Source organism: Malus sylvestris, chromosome 15 (genome assembly GCF_916048215.2).
Source record: "Malus sylvestris chromosome 15, drMalSylv7.2, whole genome shotgun sequence".
Taxonomy (NCBI): domain Eukaryota; kingdom Viridiplantae; phylum Streptophyta; class Magnoliopsida; order Rosales; family Rosaceae; genus Malus; species Malus sylvestris.
In genome coordinates this window covers 24,730,754-24,753,680 of record NC_062274.1, presented here as the reverse complement: position 1 = coordinate 24,753,680, position 22,927 = coordinate 24,730,754, and the positions used below count along the sequence as shown (strand labels likewise).

General features: G+C 36.0%; 1 protein-coding gene and 2 pseudogenes across 2 annotated transcripts; all 3 read right to left on the bottom strand.

The window, feature by feature from the left end:
• Positions 1-513: 513 nt before the first annotated feature.
• On the bottom strand, positions 514-9,026 carry LOC126602849 (uncharacterized; annotated as a pseudogene).
• A 116-nt stretch (positions 9,027-9,142) lies between these two features.
• Positions 9,143-13,855, bottom strand: LOC126603807 (uncharacterized). Of its 2 annotated transcripts, XM_050270764.1 has the most exons (12): positions 13,424-13,855; positions 13,216-13,317; positions 12,892-12,972; positions 12,667-12,776; positions 12,382-12,517; positions 12,080-12,178; positions 11,468-11,573; positions 10,855-11,312; positions 10,604-10,777; positions 10,308-10,505; positions 9,819-10,145; positions 9,143-9,479 (listed from the first exon to the last, which is right to left on the bottom strand). In XM_050270764.1, exons 1-12 carry the CDS (start codon positions 13,724-13,726, stop codon positions 9,387-9,389), a joined length of 2,187 nt encoding a protein of 728 aa, XP_050126721.1. In that variant the 5' UTR covers positions 13,727-13,855; the 3' UTR covers positions 9,143-9,386. The 2 variants fall into 2 exon arrangements, with proteins under 2 accessions (XP_050126721.1, XP_050126722.1); XM_050270765.1 differs by lacking the exon at positions 13,424-13,855 and having other exon boundaries at positions 12,892-12,968.
• Positions 13,856-18,816: 4,961 nt separating this feature from the next.
• Positions 18,817-22,623, bottom strand: LOC126603808 (patatin-like protein 1; annotated as a pseudogene).
• Between the last annotated feature and the right edge of the window lie 304 nt (positions 22,624-22,927).

The following is a 22,927-nucleotide window of genomic DNA, read 5'->3' as shown; positions in this document are numbered from 1 at the left end:
CATGGTAACAGGATAGTTGGAAGATAGCCCATGTGGTAAAAAAAAACTAGGATTTAAGCCCATGTGGTGAAGTTTGTTAGGATTTATGCCTAAAATTAAAATTTTTGTGAACTTTCGGTTAATTATTAACACGTAAGCCAGCCCCACATGCTAACAATTAACAGAGCGTTTCGTTTTAGCCTAATATGTATATAGAGAGTTCCGTTTTAGCCTAATATGTGTGGCTCACGTGCTAATAATGAACAAAAAGTTGATAGAATTTTTAACTTTGGGCATAAATTCTAACAAACTTCACCACTGAGGCTTAAATCCTAGTTTTTTTTTTTTTTTACCACAAAGGCTATTTTCCAACTAACATGTCACCACAGGGAATAACAATCCAATTAGGCCTTAATGAAATCATCGAAATGCAATAACTTGTGAATAGTACATAACTTTCATGAACTCTATTAAGTCATGGTTAATACCTTAAGGGCCCGTTTGTTTGACCGGATTAGGGATGACTAGACTGGACTAGACTATAGTCCCTTGTTTAGTCTGCACCAGGATTGGGTTTAATGACCTTAGCACGGACTCGCTCAGATTATACGCCTCCTTAGCAGTTCTTAACGAGGATCCCCAATTTTGGGCGGACTCGTAAGCCAGAGAAAACCACGAGAGATTCAGTCGTCCAAGAACCCCCCAACGTCGCTCGTTCTGCTCGTCCTCATCTCTACGTCTTCCCTCATCGTCGTCCTTGCCCTGCTCCCTCATCTTCGTCCTCCTCACCCTCATCTCTGCGTCTTCCCTCATCTGCTCCGAGTTGTTCGGTAAACTTCAAATCTTCGATTTATTTCATCGATTTGTTTTGCAGATCGTGATATGACAGAGCTTTATTTGATTTTGTTGTTTTGGGTTTGAGAAATTTTCAATCATAGAACTCTGTACTTGAACAAATTAGGGTTTTGATTTTTAGGACAAATTGAGATTAGAATTTGGGGTTTTTCCATATTTCAACTTTTCTTTCAAATCCAAACTCAGAAACGTGGGTGACTTTACCTGTTTTGTAGCCCTTCACATTGCGGTTAAAGTCATATATGTTTTGTACCACAGATGACTGGTCTTGCAATCATGCTTGTTTATATTGATTATCTATTTCTTGCTTCACTAAGTTTATGTTACGTCTTTAAGGTATGTCAAAAGGGAATTGCAATGAAGTATTTGATGGCTTTATAATGTTTTAGGATTGTATATAGACTATAGAGCAATAATCTCTAGTTATATCATATGTTTGGCATGTTGTGCCTCGAGATGTTGAATTAGGTCTGGATTGATAGTCTAGCGAGAAAAAATTACTTGGTAAAGTAGGCAGGGCACAGTAAGTGAAGCGAAATATCTACAATTTATGTATGCCTTAGGCATTATCTCCCATATTCCAGAACAATTTAGTAAGAGTAAACTAGGCAGGGCTTATAGGGTGAAACAACTAGAAAAAAAATCATTTTAAAGAAAAATGGTTAACAGTTAGCTGGAATGTAGTGAGAAGGATACCCCTATGAGAAGTAACCAAGAAATGGCTATCAGATTTGCTAGCACCTCTCCTTAAAGTAGTTTTGCCGGGTTCAAAGAGACTGGTCTCCAGTGCATCTATGGCTTACTTTTCAATATGATCCCAAGGCTACATATAGACAAACACCATGAAAACCCTCATATATGCTATTGATATGATTAATACAGTAAAAAACCTGAACAATTTAGACAGTGTAGAACATATTCTTCATACTGCTCAGTATTCACATTCTACTACATCTGCTACGTGGTGCTTGTTTCAGTTGAATATAGGATTAGCATCATTAGTAATAAGGTTTGGGTGCTTACTCATGTCTAGTTCTAACCTTCTTGATTCTGTTAGTATACAGTAATTATGCATGTACTTTGTAGTCCTGCTGCTGTTTGAGCTTTGTCATTGTAATTTTCGTTTTAAGCTTCGTAGTTGGCTTTTCAATTTGAAGTATTGAAACTCTACACAAGCGGAAAGCCGCATTTCGTTTCAGATTTAGTCTTTTGAGCTATGGCTTTTATCTTGAAGCTCTGTTTGTCAGTATGCAATAGTTGAGACCATTCATGCTAGTTTTTCTATTGCATCATAGTTCTTAGCTATAACTGTTAAGACTAGAGGAAGACAATGATCTTTGCATATGCTATAGTTTCAAGTTTTTGTTTTTGGCTTATGAACTAGTCTTTGCATATACTTACTCTTTGGTATCAGGTTGGACCAGCCATTTGGGAAACTTGAAACTCTAGTGGGAAAGTTGCCTGTGGTAAGAGAGATTTACACTCACTTCTACGACAAGATAGAGTGCAACTGCTACCCAAAATGCAGGCCAGATGAAATGAAATGCAGCTAAAAAAGTATGCAAATGCAAAGCCAAAAGGACCTAACTACTGAGCCTATATCCATGATGTTCCATTCCCTGATAAGCTAAGCTTGCTGAAACTAAATTCAAATGGTTCTCTTATCTCATCCAATCCATGCAATAGAATGTTTCAACTTAGTTTGAAAGAGTCAACGATCTTGGAAGTATGAATTTTGTAATTTATGTATTTAGTTCTTAGTTATCTATTATGTTTTAATTTGAAGAGTTTGGTTTCATCTCAAACTCTCTGTCAACTCTATATATATAATGAAAATATACAGATGGCTAATTCATCTAGCCTAATTATACTTGAACTGAGATTTCTATCTTGACATCATCCCTTTCTACGTCTAACAACAAACCTCTCAACTTTTCCCATAGATCTTGTTAATCATACAACCTTAGGATATGGGTGTATTTTGTTCATCCAATGCTACTCTTGAATCATTTATGTTTCCTTCGTTGGCAAGAAAATTTGGTTTTTGTGTTTTTATTGAATCTCACTCTCATCCAATATTATTAATTTTAATAATATCTTTAATAAAAAAAAGCAATTACAATAGAACAATAATGTAGTCCTAGTCTGAGCAAACACCAAACTGGTGACAGTACTGTTTTCATTATCCTGCTTCTTAATCCGACACTACACCAAACACTTCACTAAGCTAGTCCATCTTAGTCTAGTCTAAACCAATCCAGCTTAGTCCCTGAAACTAGTCCAGTCCAAGACAGTCCGGTGCAACAAACGCACCTTAAGAACTTCATGGAATGTTTAGAAGTCATTAGAATATATCCTAATTAAACACCACAACGCTTTTATAGACTCTTTAAAAATCTACATTGAACGCACATAAATTTTCAAACTCCACCAAATTCTTTTAAGGGAGACATTGGATGTGGTCTCTAACTATGAATATTCTTTAACTGAAATCTTGTTGGTTTTCAATTTTTGATCGAGGTCTCTGAAATTAATGTGATAATTTATTCCTATGTATGTTACTATATTTTTTAAATTAGAAATTGAAATTTATAGTTGTTTATATTAATGAGATTTTAAATAAAAAATCATAATTTGTGGGATTAAAAATATTAAAATATAAATATACTATTGTGTGTGTGTGTGTATAAACATGGGTACATTCATCAAAATTAACCAAAAAATTATTGTACCAAAACATAGGTACATTCTTCAAAATCACAAAAAAAAAAAAAGATATTAGGCTTAATAACATTAGTAAATTTCTTCGATTAAACTTGACATAGATACATTTTCAAATCAAAAAAAAAAGAATGTACACATATAAGTTTAAAAATGGATTAGAAAAAAAAATTGAATAGATTTTATATAAGAAAAAAAAAAGGGGGTGGTACATTTTACATATAATAAATTGGTATATTTAAGAATGAGTACATGGATTCATAGTACGTTTCTCAAATGATATAAATTATATCATATAATGTAACAAGTTGAGGCAAAATATTATATACATCAAGCAACCGAGAGACAGGCTGAGGACAATTTGCTCTAATTCTCCACCATTCACGTTCTGGAAAATATTTTTTTTCACATTACAATTCTTTTTTTTTAATATAGAGTAATCATAGGTAGATTAAATTTGTATATTAAATTTACAAACTAAATGATGTATCATCAATAAGAAATAAACATATTAACTAACACTTAAGTAATAATCTAATCATCAACTTTCATGTCATTTAATTTATACAACTTTGTCTCTAAATTCACTCTTAAATACATTTTGTACTTCACCAACACAAAATGTTAAATCTTTTCAGTGAGACAAGTTCATCTGCTTTACAACCGAAACCCCCTGACATTGCTGGAAAAAACTACTATATATATTATTCGTATCTTACCTGCAGCCAGCCATTTGGTTTCATTTGTTTGCGGAGGAGTGAAAGTTTTAGTGGAGGATTCTTTTCTTTCTTAATTTTTTTTTTATCTTTTTATTTGAACCGTTATAATTAAGTTACATTAACAATTTATATTATTTTTTAATAAAAATAAAAAACAAAATATGAGACGAGAAGAAAAAGATAAGAGTAAAAGTGAAGAGAATCCTACTCCAAGTTTTAACCGCTAGCTATAACCATGCACGCTGCCAAAAGTTTCTTAGTACTTTACAGTCGGCCTCTCCCATGTGTTATAAAAGGTACACCCCTTCACACTTCGAAAAGGCCGACCTCCGCATGCCTGCCATGATGAAGTATCTGCACAAGCCGTCGTACAACGATTGTGCTTATACATGTCTCATTTTCTCACAAGAAACATGACAAGTTGCAGTACTCTGCCATCATGTGTTGAGTTTATATTTGGAATTGCAAAGTCTCGGGGGAATTAAACAAGTATGAAATCCAAAGATTCTTAGGGTTGGTTTTGGTTTAATATTTAAGTGAATTTATATAGATTCCGGAGTGCATTATACTCCATATTTGAGTCCATGTGCAAAACACATTGTTAAACTAATTTGGCTATGAACCAAATCCCGTATTAAGTCTACGTAGCTAGTAACTTCCACACCACATATATATGTTATGTATGTGAAAAAGAAAGTTATTGTTGTAATAGTAGGTAAGTGAAAATTTTGCGTGCGTGGGAAAGTAGGTCAGTGAAAAATTATTGTTTCACTCTTAGCTATGGATTTTTTATTTTTTGTCAAACGATAGATTTTATTATATTAGGTGTTAAAATAGCTAACGATATAATTTAAACCCACGCCGTCATGCAATAACTCAATACTTTTCCATCATTGTGATAAAAAGTCACTTGCATGAAAATTATTATTAAACTCATTTAACTAAAAGTGGTATATGTTGAGTCCCATATCGGCCATTGAAAAAAAGAAATAATAGTTTAAATATCTTAACCCCACTCCAACTAATACTGAGACATTTTGTGATAAAACCTCACACATGTCGGATTATGCAGGTGGTAATTACCAAGTTGAGGACAATATTAGTGTTGTTGAAAGTGGGCCCTTAGCCCACCTCTCTAATAATTCTACATGGTATCAGAGATAGGGAGCGGGCCCATATTATACTTCCAAGTGATGGGTAACGACCCATACATTAATATTTGGAAGCAAATACTAAGATAGACCCAAAATTATTTCGGAAGATAATCACCAAATTCCTTTGCTTAGACAATTTCCATGATAAGATTAATCTCAATTATTTTATTTTGGCTGCATCTAATCTCTTTGCTAGACTGCCTACGTACCCTACGAAGAGATCAAGCCATTTATAGTTCACAAATTCAATTTCTAACTCATTTCCAAAATCATTCAAGTGACTAACAATCACTAAGTTCAAACAAGTGATTCACACCAATTGCATATCAAATCTAGATTCAGAATATCAAAATTAGCTTAGAAAGGCACCATCGGCTCACTATCCGCGTGTGGCGGTTTCCGGCGAACGGAAACCTCAAATTTCGACGAACTCTAAAAATTACCAAATTTTATAGGGTTGTAGAGTTAAATGAGAGGAACAACTTTCATACCTAGGCCGAAATCCAATTCAGCCAGGAAACACCTCAAATCGGCTTCGAACCACCGGAAACCCTTAAATTGTGTGTTATTGATTCGACTCCAAAACCACTCTGACATCCCAACCAATGCTTGGGCTTTGTTCAGGGGCTCAAGGGGAGTCTAATGGTAGTATTAATTGGATAAAATCATTTCAAAATTTGTGGATCTTGGGCAAGAACTGCCGCACCCATCAATGCTTTTTTCCCAAATTCAAAGTCAAATCTCTTGCTTTTTTGGGTGTAATAGAAAGAGGAGATGATGTTGAGTTGGTTCCAAGTGGTGGGTGGCTGCAACTCACCGGAAATTGGCTAGGAGACTACCAGATTTCATGGCTCCTGCTGGTTTGGGTCGCATGGGTCAAGAGACTAGTTCACCCCCCCCTCCCCCCCAAAATTTTTTTTCCTCCCTTCCCTCCTTGTTCTCTCATCCGATTGGGCATCACCCTCATTTTCCCTCTTTTCCTTTCCATCCCAGCCACACACATGGCTTCAAGTCAAAGCTCCAGATTATTTGGAGTTTTCCAGATTCAAGGCACAATGACAATTTCGTCCTTATATTTACTCACCTATAACTTCTTCCTTATAACTCCATTTCACAAACGGTTTTCGTCCACATGCTCGTGGTATCATCCTCCATCCAAATATGTCAAAAAACTTGACAAAATATTTGAGGATAAAATTACGTTTAGTCAACAAGGGGCATTTTTGTTTTTTCCCTTTGTCGATAAATTTTTCCACACAATCATATATTTTAAAATTTTCAAGGCATTACAGGTGGGTTCCCTTGGCCCCGCATGTAGGGTGAGTCCCCTTGGCTCCACATGATTGTCGATTTATGGATCTCCCACTTGTGACCCACTAATTGGGTCCCACGTGAGGAGGCGTGTTGAGTCCCACATCGACCATAGAAAAAAAGAAATAATAGTTTAAATATCTTAACCTCATTCCAACTAATACTGATGTTTTTTATAATAAAACCTCACACCTGACATATTATGTAGATGGTAATTACTAAGTTGGGAACATTATTGATGTTTTTAGAAGTGGGACCTTGGCCCGCATCTCTGATAATTCTATAGTATAATGGCCAATTTATCCTCCTTGGTTGAAAGAGAAATTTATAATAGTACATGTTGGAACCAAATTTATGCACCATCGTGGATGGACGAGTGCAAGAACGACTACCTACAAAAGAGAACATATAACCATGAAGTCTTAGGTACCAGTGTGGTATCAGCCAAATGGTCTCCCAAGGTCAAGTCAATAAAAGTTTTAGAAATCAAGCAGTGGGCTAGAGAGCGAGAGAGTGACATGCAATGCAGAGAGCACAATATCAAAATACCTTTTATGAATTCCAGATGGGTGTTCTATACTAATCAAGAGAGAACCCTTTTAGGATAGTGAATCCGTATAAAGCCAGGAGAATCCTAAATAATATCTAGCATAAGATATTATTTTCTTTCAGGAATATGATTACTTGTGACTCAAGACAATCCTTAGATTTTAGGAATCTCCAAAGATATAGGAAACTAATCTGATCCCAATTGGATTAGGTTTGAGTATCTTGCGGAACTAGCATGATCGTTTTCGGCATGGCCTGTGAGCCTTGCCTACTATTCTGGAATCAGACAGGGTGCGGTGGCATCGTTCACCCGTTTATGCGGCTCGACTCAATCAGAATTGTCTAGTCCATGCATGACCAGACTATGGAGGCACTTATATTCCAATCCGCCTACTTGGGCTGAGGAAAATTCATGGTCCCACAATACTAATGGTTGGAGCAATGATAATCCAAATTTCCAGTTTTTTAGGGTCACAATGGACAACCCCTTAGGTAGCAATATGGTTCACACTGCTTCACATTTGCTACTAGTTGTCACTAAAAGAATAAGCTTTCTGCTAATCACATAACAGATTACTTCATAATAGAATACACCTATCGGCATGGAGTAATAGACCTATACCTGATTAAGCATCCACTTGAAGCCAGTTGCGGCAAATCACTCATTCTTCGAAGCACTACTGTACCAGTCCAAACTGTAAACTTTATTCAGAGTCTGTACAATTGAAGAAATATTTTCCCTCCTTTGCCTAACCGAGAATATCTCCTCGTTAGAGCTAACATTTTACGACTATTTAACAAGCTCTCAAACCTTCCACTCACCGATCTCTGCATCGACAAGATTGCAAAGAATATTACAGGATTGCGTGCACATTTGGCCCTACAAATAGACCAAAACAGATACTTAACAGAGGAGATCTCTTGGGCATTGCTGAAGATGCTCTTATCCAAAAGAATTCAAATCTAAAGGGTACTAGATTTCAATTACCTGCTAAAAGTTTTGGGCATTTCTAGTAGTTTGATGTCGTGCAAAGGCCTTTCGATGACTTTGATGCTTTGAAATATAGTCATGGTTCGGATACTTATCTGCTTTAGAGTTTAAGACATTGAGCAGATATAAACGCCGAATACCATCTCAAACACTAGGACTGTCATCCTCGATAACAAAGGAGATTTCTTGGGAGGCTTTATGATCAAACTTTCCTGTGAACCAAAATTTCGCAAATAAGCACCTTAAAATTCTATTTCGCAATTGCAAATATTAGCCCCGTTTCAAAAATGAAAAATAAAATACCTTGGTGATGCCTTTTCTATAATTTGATTCTTTTAAGTGTTTTCTCACCGACTTTATTTGTTGTCAGCTAAGTAGAATCCAATATTTTTACTTAATTTTTAAGTCATGGATTCATTATCATAAAGAAACTTCCGAAGTCAAAATCACCAAAGTAAACTGTATATTCCAATTGGAATTATATTTCCTGAAAATATTTGGTATTTCAGAATAATAATAACCACAGCAGCCTATATCACATAAACAAGGTTTGAGGTTCCAATTGTGTCTTCACTGGATGGAAGATAATTGTATTTTAGCTATTTGTTTTAGTGAAATTTCTTAATACTAATCTTTTCCGGACACGGCAAAAAATAAAAAACAAGCGAAAATTTTATTGTGCCTGAGTATAAAATATTCCAGATATTTTCACTGTTAGATATTAGTTTTATGATTTTGACCAAAGATGTGACGATTAAAACGTCCAGAATACCCGAGACAACAAGGCACCATAGAAAATTCTGAAAACAAGACCTTTCCCTTTCCTGCGCATCTACGTACCTCAAAACTTACAAACAATAAAATAGAGAAAAAATTCCATGAAATAAAATCAATCCAACCATCCAACAAGCACCTCTTCCTCTTTAGATCAACCAAGTGTTTTAATAATGTACAAGAACAGCCTGTGTAAGTGTTAACAATAAATGCTACTCTGTTTCAACAACTACGCGTATGTGTCTACCTAAATTAGAAACTCTATGCACAAATTGAATCAAATAATAAGCAAAAATTAATTATACGTAGCTGCAAAACCGGCTACAATACAAACTACGCGAATATCTGTTGAATGACGGTCTCGGCATTTCCGTTGTATTGTGCAAGAAGATGGATAGCATCGGCCCTGGGCAATGCTAGAAATTCCTGCAACCACCCACACAGTGAGATTAGTTGAAGTGAACGAACCAGTGTTTGAACTTAGAAGATGTGGTTTATATTAAAACAGACAAATATCATTGTCTAGTTGCAGTCAAATTATATTTATACAAGTGCAAATAGTCAAATTGGATTAAAAGAAATCGTATGCCGTACGGCTGACTGAACATGCTAATGACCATAAAGTGCACATGTTTATTTTTGACGAGGCCAAGTGAAACTGTCGCGTTCGTCGAAAGGGAAAATTCACTACAAATAATTGAATATGCTTCCACATGGAACAATTTAGAAAGATATAGATATGCAAGTTCAGTTCATAAAACTCACCATTACTTTTAGTATGGCAGTTTCATCACACACAACATCTCTAGACGACACTTGAGTCAGGCTGCTACCATCTTCCACCATCCTCGTGCTTGAAGATACTGTTACTTGGGAAGACCCATTAGAGCAACTATCTGCATTTGACTTAGAAGCAGCGGCAGCAGCAAGCGAAGGAGTATTAACTTCTTTCAAGGAATCAATCTTTAATAGGCTTTCGAAGTGGTCTTTACACATTTGAAGTTTAAACCACTCATTATGGGTGTGAAGGGTTGCTCTCATTATTTTCATAAGCTGGGGCTCGTCAATGCCAAGCCTCCTACCAATTGCAACCTATCACAGACAGAAGCAAATGTTTAGTTCGCACTTATGGCATGGTACATTGTATAAATCACATTTAAGACTCATATCCAGATAGAAAAACGATTTAATGGTGGTTATGTTAAGCATCGGCAGTTCCTATTAATTTTAGTATGACAGCAAGTCATGGCATACCTGGAGTGAAGTTGCAAGAGCATATAAGGGCAAGCCTTTCCCAAGTGCATCTTCATTAGGTTGGAGCAGTGCTAACAGAGTCTCCTTCAAGGGCTTCAGTAAAACTGGATCACTTGCAGCTAAAGGACCTAAATGAGAGCATGCAACCCTCAGAGCACTAGAATGATCACCTGAGCTGACAAGCTTAAGGAATTCAACCTACAGTTTGTGAAATTATCAGAATGTAAAATTTTGTATATTATAGTATGATTTAAAAACAATTACTTCAAGCTATTTACAATACATGAGCTAAGTACCTGCTTAAGTTGGAAGAGTAAAACAGGATTTTGTACAAAAAAATTTGGGTCCATAGAATTAACTTCTTCCACAACCTCCGCAGCCATTCCTTTGCTAGCTAGTTCCTTCATCCCAATCACAATCTCATACTTGTCCTCCACGTTGTCAAGGCCTAAACTTAAGCATTCTGAAGCCTGCAGAGCAACAACATTGTCAAATAACAACCAATACTACCACTACTACATGACAAATAATTCGAACAATACAGAACCTGCTGTTCCCTTGATGAATACGTATCAGAAACCGGGTCAATTGTGCTAAGCTCTTTAGAGTCTTTACTCATCTCCTTACAGGAAATGCCAGGAGTAAAATCAAGATCATCTTGTCTTCCCCTCCATCGCTTGCGTTTACTTCTTTCTGCAGGTGCGCTGGGTCTTCTTTGTAAAACTCTGAGTTTATCAGGCTGATGTGATCCACTGGTGCTACAATCTTCATTAGTGCTCGATGGCTCACAAATGTAACGCATTTCAATATCCATTCCTTGCATGCTCGTCACATCAGAATTCTTTCCGGGGGAACCACCTAGATTATCATTACTAACGGAAATCTCACCATCAGAATGTTTGCTGGCTCCATAATCGACCTCATGAGAACAGTCTCTTGACGGAGAATGCCCAATCACCGGTTGATCAACTTTCAAAGATTTGGAAAGGCTTTGCACCCCAGACACTGCATTGGATAAGTAGATCAGTAGTAGTCAGAGTCTGACAAGTTAAAATATAAAAAATAATAATAATTAAAATAAAATAAAAAAAACAAGCTCACAGGCTCACTCAACAAAACATTAGAAAATAAGGAAGAAAGAAAAAGTTCACAAGTTTCACCAGAAGAAGTTGCAAAACCAGAATCCACAATGCCCCTGTAAACACAATACTCATGCACCAGCTCGTCAAGCATGGCAACATCAAATCTCATTCTGCATAATTCATTCTGCAGTATAAGCAGAAGTTTTAATGTTAGTGGACTCAAAAATATCTAAGCCACCATTTATAACATTTCAATGAACCTCTTAAACAAGTTACATGATATATGAGCAGGAAGATAATGTGCATTGGCATCATTAGGTGCATTCTCCCAGGAAAGCACTAGCATGCAAGCATAACAAAGCCAAAATCATGTTTCTAGGGTTGGGTAAAAAGTAGTCGAGTAACAGTACTATAACTTCTATATTTTAAAATCAGATCAGTCCCTACTCTTTAAATATGCATTTTTCATTCATCCAAACAACTAACAGTATGCTTCTTGTTCTTTTACTAGTATGTATGAATGTATGTCTTGCATGAAAATTAAGAGCTATGAATCAGGGTGGCAAAAGAAAAAGCCTGCATGCATGGCCACTTTCCCACGAATTGTGAATAAATGATGTAATAAAATTAAAAATTAAAAACAAATTTGAGGTAATTATAATAATAAGTACATCATATGTAATTATTAACCTGAAACGCCTGAAATAAATCACCCTTAGCAAATCTCAAACTATCTACAGCTCCCTGTCTCGTGAGCTCTACAGCATGTGCAAGGGCTTGTATATCAACCTGGTTTTCCAATACAAACATGATTATATAAAGACATGGTTAGTAGTGTAATTGATGGTTTTAGTACTTAATTGTCAAACACATGAAGATAAGAAAAAATATGTGGATATATGTATCACCCGCAAGATGCTGACCTATATGATAATTCAATTTTTACCTCCTGTAATGTCTATGAAAAATGTTCGCATTTTAGATAATCTCACCTCATCAAATGGAGGTGCTTCAAACAAGCTCTCCTGAGGTGTTGCAGGGGGGTCACGCTCCTCAAGAAGTAATCTATGTGTAAGATCTGAAATAGGCGACGAAATTCCTTGACGAAAACAAAATCCCTTGTGGATGCTGCATAAGACAGGAATAACTTTAAAAGACAACAACAATGAATCTAATGCCTGTGCTGCATCCCCACACACAGGCACTCAATCATCCACACCCAATGAACATAATAATATTTATAGCAAGTAACTAAACCAAAGTCAAAGAGGCAACACCTTATCAAATATCTCAAGGTCATCGAGAAGATTGGATCATAAGCATGTAAATAAGCTCTCAAGACAGTGGAAACTAATCCGGCAATGTCAAACCTCCTCTTTTCAGACCACTGAAAAGCATAATGCAAACACCCCTTTTACCCTTAGTCTAAATGTATGGTATGGGAGTAAATTAAAAAATAATCTTTGCTCACAGGTGCGTATACATTACAAATAGTATCACACCTCAGTTGCTACCGGAGAAGATTGGTCTTCTTTGTCATATATAAAAGCAAGCAGTACATGCTTGAATTCCTCATAAGCTTCCTTAAAATGCAATAAAACCATCCATCAGAATCCATAATCAAACCGACAGAAGCAACAGGCGTCAAACATTTAGTAAAACAGCACAAGCCCAGTTTCTATAATTGCTAAATTTTGAGATAAACGTTATATAGAGCTATAGCTAACCCCTCTAGTCTCTAGTAATAAATTCCAATACAAGCTTAATGAAAGCAACAAACCATACAAGCATCAATACAAAGAAGAAAGAACTAAGTTTTTAAGTACCGGATAAGCGTCGAGGGCACACGGAGCAAGAGAATTCCTCAAGCAATTGATTGCAGAATCACGATCCTCTGCGGTCCCTCTCCTCAATAGCTCAATAAACCTCTTCAAAAGAAATAGCCAAATGTTAATAATTCCACAAATTAAACCCTAGAAATTGCAATTGACAACACTTTCCAGCGTTTTCTCGGCAGCCAAACAGCTGGAGTACCTGTTTCTGTAAGCGGAAGAGGAGCCTGTGATCGTCGAGAATGAAAGGGGAGTGGGAGCGGAGGAGACCGATGGCGGCGTCAATGTGACCGGCCTCCAAAGACCGTCTGATCTGACGAATGATCAATCTCGAGTGGTACGACGAGGAGGAGATAGAGGAGGGGGAAGAGGAAGACGGAGGGGAAGAGGGCGGGGAAGACGACGTCGTAAAAGTGGAGGAGGAGTCTTCGACTAGCTTCTCCGATTTGGCGAAATCGATGATGAGAGCGTCTAGGGCTTCCCAGTTAATTGGCGTCGAGTCCATTTTTGGAATTTTCCGGCAAAAATTTGGGCTGTTTGGTTCGAAGGAAAATGTCTAGAGAGGGAGAGGGAGAGAGAGGTGGTGGAGGCGCGGAGGGGAAAATATTCTCTGAAATTAGGGAGGACACGATGCAGAAAAAATGTGGATGAACTGGAGGTCTTTCTTTATGGTTTTGCCACGTGGATTCTAATTAGAGGACAGAGGGTTCGGAAATGCTAGTGTTACCCATGATGGCAAGTCCACCCCTTACCCGATAATTGCCAGACAATCAGGTAATAGGTAATTATCACGATCATGAGCCGTAATTGATCAAATGCATTTACAAACCCTAAAATAAATTGTTCAGATATTTGTTATTAAAAAAATTAATAAAACTGTAATATTAGTTTGATATTATTTTTATCTTTTTCACCTTTTCCTTGCCATCGAAGCTTCTCCCCTCCTTTTGTCTCTCCTTTTCTCCCAATCTTTATGCAACCCACACTTCCTCCAAATTTGGACCCAATCGCCATCATCATCACCAGTAGCACCAGTAGTTGCTAATCACAAGGCACCCGCCATCATCATCACAAGTAGCTCAATAGCACACTGTTGTCGTTGCTGGAGGCAAACCGGCAATCACTGTGGCCAACGTAGGTGATGCGTACCCATTTGAGCGCCTTCTCAATTTCCATCCGTACCAGTCCCTGTTGTTAAAGTTGATGATGAAATGGTAGTTTGGCTGAGAGCTGTTGTGGGACCATGATTTTCTGGATCCATGATTGATGGCAAAAAGGATCGGAATACACGAAGCCCATTGAGCGTAGTCCGGCAAGTTAGGGTTAAAACCTATTAAAAATATTACTTGTCCCTCAAGTAAGGGCAATCCTAATTATGGTCAAATTAGGTAATATGATCATGATTCTAAGAAGATTGGATATCTTATCCTAAATTTCCTCCTAAATAGTAATATGGATTTGATGAAGATTGCTTTCTCTGCAAGAACTCTCAAGATCCCTATTAAGACACTACCATGGGTATTTATCAGGGGAAATCTACTTCTCCCTAAGTCTGATATTCTCTACAACACACATATTCTCTCAATGCCTAGCAGAGGCTCTTACGTCGCCATGTACACGTAGACACGTCAATGGAGAACTCATCTCCTTAACACCCTGCCATAAGCTACTCGTCAGGATAGTTCCTTCCATTCTTTCATAGAACTACATGCATGGTTTGATTCTCCTTCCCGGAAATATGTAAGCAGTCTTATTCAGATTCAACCACACCCCTCAAATCAACCCCATTCTCCCTTCATCGGAGATCATGGGCTAGTCTGATTAAACTTTGCCAATTGATGGATGTGCGCGAATTTGGTTCCAACAATTGGTGCTTTCATTCAGAGAACTCATATTCCCCTAACCAAATCACTCTACCATGTACAAACGAAGGGAATTGAAACGGACGTCTACGCTAAACTGAAGCAATCCCTCTGCACGGCGACTAGCTCATGATTAATACATTGCAAATACACATAATATTAATTATCACACTTAAATGAGTTGATTTGTCTTTTTCTACCAATTTAATCGCATCCCTTGCATAAAATTGTACATGAATTTGATTCAAGAGATAGCCAACGGTCTCTTAGCGGCAACTAGGACACTTAGAAAATCAAAGCTGGGAAAACCCATAGGAAGGCTGCGATCTGCACAAAATAGGAAGCAACTGTTATTCGGACCCAGTAAGTGTCGCGCAAGCTGAGACGATGTTCCCGACTCGCATCAAAGCAATAACACTTCTTGATCCATAGATTCTGAACCGACATGACTCATTCCATCATCCATTCGTTGTGACTTGAAGTATCTAGGTACATCCCTGCAACAAACTCACCTGACCTACATTATTTATCCGACCCACAATTCCAATTTAATCTGTTTCTTCAATTCATTTTGCATTATCACAACACTTCATGCCTGAATTATAATAAAATACCAGTGACCAACGAAAATTGTTCCGTCAAATAAAGCTACGAATTTGAAGGATATGCCCTCTATATAAGCTAGAAGATAAGATTTACAACAGTAGCAAAAACAAAAAGAATGAAGAGTAAATGGAAAGTTGGCAGTGAATGGAAAGACGAAAGTTGTTTTCTTCTTTCTTTTTTAATTCTTTGTGGTGGAAGGTAGCAAGACTAGTGAGAATACTTAAAGGAAAGAAAAGTTACAATGAAGATTCACATGGACAACATGCCCATTAATCATATGTGGGATCGCAAAAAGGGAAGACATGAATCAGCCCATCTAAACAGTGGGAGTTATTTTCCAAGAAGTTCCGACATGTTTGCAGACCTCCGAGAGACAACATGAGCGATCAAGGTTTACATAACAAGAGCATCTGGTGAAGCCAGTAACTCCGACAACAAGATGATCCTAGGATTCATGGAAAGTGTATCTAAGTGAATTCACCAAACCTGGACCTAGTTCATAAAGAGCTTTAAGCTAGAAAGCAAAGACATGTTTGGCTCCACATGGACCAACGCCACCTCGCACGGTTCGACTCGTAAACCTCTCACCTGAAGTCTACGTGCAACTCAGTTCGAGTCCATCAACAATCCAACTGAGCAAGTGCTCGCATAATCGAACGACCATGAACAATATTTAGGATACACACATTCAAAGAGGGTTTGTTTAACTTTACCTTATAAGTTACCTCTTACATATGTATATAACCGTTATCTATGGACTCATTAATGAGATTAAATTGGTAATTTACCTATAGTGATCTTGCCCCATGATTAGATCATGGACTAATCCTTGTATTACCTTAAGCAATCCACTAATCTTTATTGCTTTTAGGCATACATCCAATATTAGCAACAAAAGCATTTGAACATCGAAGTCAAGCATATCTGATCTGAAGACACTCTTGCTAATCTCTTCACGAAGTTATTATCAAAGTTTATTTTTCAGAAGCTTGTTCAAAAATTTGAAATGCCTAAAATTTTAGATTTCCATCACTGATAGTTCTCATAGGGAGTTTTGTCGAACTTAGGGGAAGTATATTGAAGCATGTTTGCATGGTCTTAATATGCTATTTTTCCTACGATCATAAGCAATTTTTCCTATTGGGTTTTTGCTAACTTTATGAGGTTTTAACGAGGCACCTCTTATGGGCTGGTCGTACCCTTGTGTGTATTAATGATCATCATGAAGATGTGAAACATCAACATACTGCATTAACTCACCTTTTCTCCTTAGACTATGAGTTTGTTCTATTGGGTTTACCATAGCTAGGTTTTTGTGAGATTCTTCTAATATGCACCCCACAAACAGACTCGTTATAAGCAATTATTGTACCTACCAAAAACTAACGACAACAACCGTCATCTCCTAATCATAAAGACTTGATGTGACTACTTCTTAAGTTGTACACACTTAAGGGGGAGTTTTGTAAACCGTGTGTTTAGTTAGGGATGTGATTGTGTAAACTTAAAGTAGAATCCCAATAGAATTTGGTGATCGAATCCTCATAGACTTTGTGTTACTTGTAAGGCAAGAAAGCTCATCATGATAGTATAAATAAAGGTACAAGGCCAGGGGCAAAGACATAATTGTCATACACTTGAAGCCTTCTTTCTCTGTGTGTCGACCCTCTCTTTTTCACACTTCTCTCAAAGTTAGTTTTACAACAATTAAGAGTAATTAAAATTGTCATATCTATAAACTTACATAGATTAATCTATTAGTCCGGCTACAGGAGAGACGTTCATTCTTTATACAGCAATGGTTATTAATATATTATTGATAATGTGTTGATATTAATATTATTGTTGCCAACAAAATATACCAACATGTTTTCAATATATTTCAATAAAAACGACACCTTAAACATAAAATTCTATTATTCTCAATATCTTCTACAAAAGAGAACTATTACTAATAGGGGTGGGTTCGGTTTAAATCGGTTCGGTTTTTTGTCAAAACTAAAACCAAACTGAAATTTCGGTTCGGTTTCGGTTTTTTTTTTTTTTTCAAAAAATGAAAAACATTGAAATTTTAAATTTTAACATATCCAACACAATCATAACATAAGCATTCTAACTAGAATCAAAGACAATGAAAATAAACATTTAAAGTTGAACTAAAATCATCAATCAAGTCTTCAAAAGTCCAAACTAATAACCTCACAACACAAAAATCGTACAAATGACTTAGAAAAGTTAAAAGTGTATGATGTTGTTCAAAGATCAAGGTTGTTTGCTTGTAACTGGATGTTGACAACTTGATTAGTAAAAAAGTAATGCGTGGGTGGATTTATTTAGTGTGTGTTGGATTCTTTTCCATCACAAATTACCCAAGTAATCTACCCGAAATAAATGTTTATGGATTATGTTACATGTTATATGAGAGTAGATTTGGAAAAGAAAGCTAGGGCAGAAGTAGACAGTGCTATGGAGATGGATGTAGGTACTTCAGGAGGAGGTTTGGTTCCAGAACCTTATATGGGGAATAAATAATAGGTTAGGGTTTAGAGTTTTTATAGGCCTTTTTTTTTAATATTTTGAGCTTAAAGTTTGGCAACATATTGGGTTTAGCACATTTTAACTTACAAATTGGGTTTAGAAAATAATACCCAAAACAAATAATTAAATAAAAAAATTAATTTAATTAATTCGGTTCGGTTTGGTTCGGTTTCTAGATCACTAAAACCGAACCGAACAAAAAAAAATCGATTTGGTTCGGTTTTTTCAATTCGGTTCAGTTTTTTCGTTCGGTTCGATTTTTTCGGTTTCGGTTCGGTTTGGTTTTCGGTTTTTTTCGATTTTCGGTTTTTTGAACCCACCCCTAATTACTAACACTCTAAAATAGTCATTCGACGTTCATTTCTCTTTTATTTTATTCACTAAAGATCAGTGCAGAATGACTTTTTCTTACTGAAAGTAATAGCTCCCTTTCAAATATCTTCCTCTGTATGACATGCATCCTCAAATAAAATGGAGATTTGTTGATCTTTATAAGCTAGCGAAAGAAGGGTAGTTGAACGTGAACTCACAACATTTTCAAATAAAATGGAGATTTGATGAGTAAGAACAAATGGAGGATATAAGAATTAGGTTAATAAACTTGCACCAGAAGTATGAAGTCACAATATATATGATTCTGCTTGGATTTGGGCTTTAAATATTGCAGTTGAGTTCTAATATAACAAGTTGTTTGACATAAACACAAATAATTAATATCTGTTTTAATCAATTGGAGGACCACCGTTGTAATCTTTCCTTGCGCAGTCTTAGCTCCTCTGATAGTAAGTTTGCAAATCTGCCATGCCAAGTAGGAAAAATTAAGGTCTAATTGTTAAAGATTATAAGAAATTAAATAATACTAATATACCTAGTGAGGGCTTGCTCATTGGTGCCTTGATGTTGCGCTGGTTCAAAAATACCTGTATCAAGATTCATCCTTGAAACAGGTTTATGCAAGAGCCTCTCACCAATCCTCACAAGCTCCTTCATGTTCTTCTTTGTTGCCTTGTCTGTCGATGGTGTGTGCCCACTTAATGTGTCATCCTACACAGGAACCCAATTTTTTTTTTTCCAATTTTGGTCCGACTCGTTAATTTGCATAAAGTACAAAATAGTTGGAAAATAAAAAAATGGGTTCCGTAGCTTTTGTTTCGTGATTTTTTTTGTATTACATTATTGATCACATGTCCAATTGAGACACCTGCATCTTTCTCATTAAAGTTGATGAATATATGTTTTGATTAGAGATGTGAGTAAATAAGTGACATATAGTAAAGATATCTCTAGCTAGGGTTTAAGCAAATATATATATACCTGAATACGAAGGTAGTTCTGCTCACATTTAATGGACCTGAAAATCATGGACATATGGAGATCTACCATGTCTCCACTAGCAAATGTAAAAGCATCAACCAAAGGGGAATGACCATCCCTGTAAAGCCAGCCCAAAATCCCCCACTTTGAGGCCACTTTAGCATCGTACTTCTTCTCTATTTTTGAAGTCCCACTGCCTAGTGAAAGCATGATGTATTTCTGATAATCTAGACTTTGTGGTGCTGCAAGAGCATCTGGACTCCCCGGGAACACTGTCCCTGTTGGCTTCATTGCTAGCAATGCCTACACCACAATATTCCAAATGATTATAATACTTTTCGCATTTTGTAAACTATATATATAATATCGTATGCATCCAATCACGCATCGGTACAACTTCAGCGTTAAACTATTTGTACCATATATTATTTTTTAAATCCGAATATTTGTACCATATTTACTATCCTATTGTTGACCGTGCATATATCTCGAGCATCGCACATCTATGACGAGAGATTCTCACATGTACGATGAGAGATGATGTAAGTTAATCCTAGAAAATTTGTTTTAGAAGCCAAAGGCAATATGGGGGCAACAAAGAGGGCAAGATTAAATTAGGTTCACATTCTTCTTTTTGTTACTCCATTGATTAAAATCCTATTCATTTTCAATTTTTGATCAAGGTCTTTGGGTATTAATAACATCATTAATTATTTGAATAATAAAATATTTTTATTTTTAAATATATTCCTTTAGTGTTAAAAATGTTACAATTAGTATATTTATATTTATGACTAAATTTTTTTTATCATATATTTTTATTTTTAGTTTGCACCTATTTTTAATTTGTACCAATTTTTTTTTCATTTTTAATTTGTACCCATATATTAGTTTCTTTTTGTGCCCATATTTTTTAAAGTTTTATTTGTATTTGTACCCATGCGTATACCGTCACGTGACATTGTATATTTAATCAATGATAGAAAAATTACATATGGTATATTTATGTTTTATGCCTAAACTTTGTATCATATATTTATATTTTTAGTTTGTACCCACTTTTAATTTGCAACATTTTTTTTTAATTTGTAGTATTTTCTTTTTAGTTTTATTTTGTACCCACGTATTAATTTCTTTTAGCGCCTATATTTTAAAAAAATTCATTTGTACTCATAATTTTTTAATCTTTTATCTGTACCCTAATTTATTTATAATTACCCATTCTTCTTTATTAATGTACCACTTTGTTATATGTGAAATGTACCAATTTTTTTAACAATATGGATACATTCTTTTGCCATTTATTATTTCTTATTTTTACATAGTTTTTATCCATTTATTCAATCAAAATGTTTGAATTTTTTTATTGTAACCGTTTCTAATAATATTATAATGAGGGATTTTAAATTTATAGGATTATAAATCTCATAAAATATCAAACAATTAATGTCAAAACTATAAAAATATAAATATTAATTGTAATATAATGAAGTGTACAAAGTCAAAGGACCTTGATCAAACTTTGAATATCATTAGGCGTTTGTTGCGTCGGACTATCTCGGACTGGACTAGCTTTAAGGACTAAGCTGGACTAGCTTAGACTAGACTAAGCTGGACTAACTTAGTGAAGCGTTTGGTGCAGTGTTGGACTAAGAAGCTGGATAATAACAAATTCTAATATTATATTATTTAATATATAAATTATTAATATTTTATTATGATCTAGGTGACCGGAGATGACGAGGAGTCTATCAAGAGTGGTTGTTGAGCATGACGAGGACGAGAGGAGATAGTCTTAGCTAGTCCCATGGTTATTGGGGGGTCTCGCTAAGACCTCTTAGTGAAAGGTTTTGTCCATGCTAGTCCCCTTTAGTCTCATTAATGTTAGTCCCAGCATGGAACAAACACCTTATTGGACTAACAGCTAGTCCAGTCCAGTCCAGTCCCACTTAGTGAGGGCAAACAAACGCCCCCTTAAGGTTTTAGTTAAAGAATGTTAAGGATTAGGGACCGCATCCAAAGTATCCCATTAATTTATTTCTTACAGGATTGTTTGCTGCCACCCCACCATCAACAAGGTGAAATTCCCTATCATTTCTTCCTGAGTCCTTAGTTTTGAAATAATGAGCTGGATGATAAGTTGGAGCTGAGGAAGTACCGATGCAAACATCTGATAGCAAAGCATCCTCAGAAGTATCAATCTCTGCCTGCATATAAAGATCATAATTTTATATTAAAAAATGAACATTTTCGATCATACATATATACTTAATCAAATGATTATGTACCTCAAAGGTTGAGAAGACATGGGGTTGTAGCAATTTGATGTCAAATGTTGGTACAACAATTCGTGTCACAGTTTCATGCAGTCTTCGATATCCAAGTATCTTTCTAAGTAACTTTCTGAGATACTTGCCATCATATTTTGGTCCCCTTAAGGCATTCATTCTCATGATTATTCCTCTATATTGTCGCAAAGAAAAAGTATTAGTGCCCATCTATGTTAAATGGAAATATGTTCTCTTGCGAGACAGTAAATTAGCCGGAATAAAAACTGTCAAGTATGCATTAATATCAACTCTATGTATAAATAACCTGGATTGAGGGAATATTTTGGGACAATGTTTGAGATAGAATGGAACAATATCTTTGGCCTCAAAAGAGGTCGCTTGTTTTGATCAGGTGCTGTCATCATGGCTGTTATAAGGCCTCCTGTGCTAGTTCCTGCAATCACGTCGAAGTAATCTGCAATTCGGACTTCTTCTCCATCCAGCTCCTAAAATGAACAATAAAATTTTACTACTACTACTACCACTACTACTCCCACTACTACTCGGAGTTGTGCATGGAGAGCGACATAGAGACTGAGAATCATGCATGGCATGAAGTATTTGTATACGTACTTGTAGTTTGGATTCAAGGAAAGTTAATACGGTTGCAGGGAGAATGCCTCTAATTCCTCCACCATCGATGCTTAGAACAGTGATCCTATCACCATAGCTTGATGTGTTTATTTCATCACGGAGAGAATGTTCCTGCCTCATCATCATTTGTTGAATTTTAAACCCAACAATGGATTATGGAGGACGATATAAATAGGTTAAGTTTCAAACTTTCAACCCAAACCCCATGCTTTATACTTTTAAAGAGGATTAGAAATTAGGTCAAGAGGTTTGGACTTGCCAAACAATCATAAATGTACATTTCCTCAAACGTTGAGTAATACATAACATGTGTTTAAAGTATATGCGTATATGGTCTACAATCTACTTGGACAATTGTACACACAAAACAAGTGTATTGAATTGAACATTATCTGTGCACTTGAGGTTTGGTGTTCGAATCTCCTTTTTTAGATATCGTTTGTATCAAGAAATAAATAGTAA

Excerpts from the sequence above, each read along its gene's own strand:
- LOC126603807 (XM_050270764.1), bottom strand. The coding sequence starts at position 13,726 with ATGGACTCGACGCCAATTAACTGGGAAGCCCTAGACGCTCTCATCATC. Across the intron at positions 12,973-13,215 it reads GTGCCCTCGACGCTTATCCG|GAAGCTTATGAGGAATTCAA; the intron begins GTACTTAAAAAC and ends TTGCATTTTAAG. Across the intron at positions 12,179-12,381 it reads AAGCACCTCCATTTGATGAG|GTTGATATACAAGCCCTTGC; the intron begins GTGAGATTATCT and ends TTGGAAAACCAG.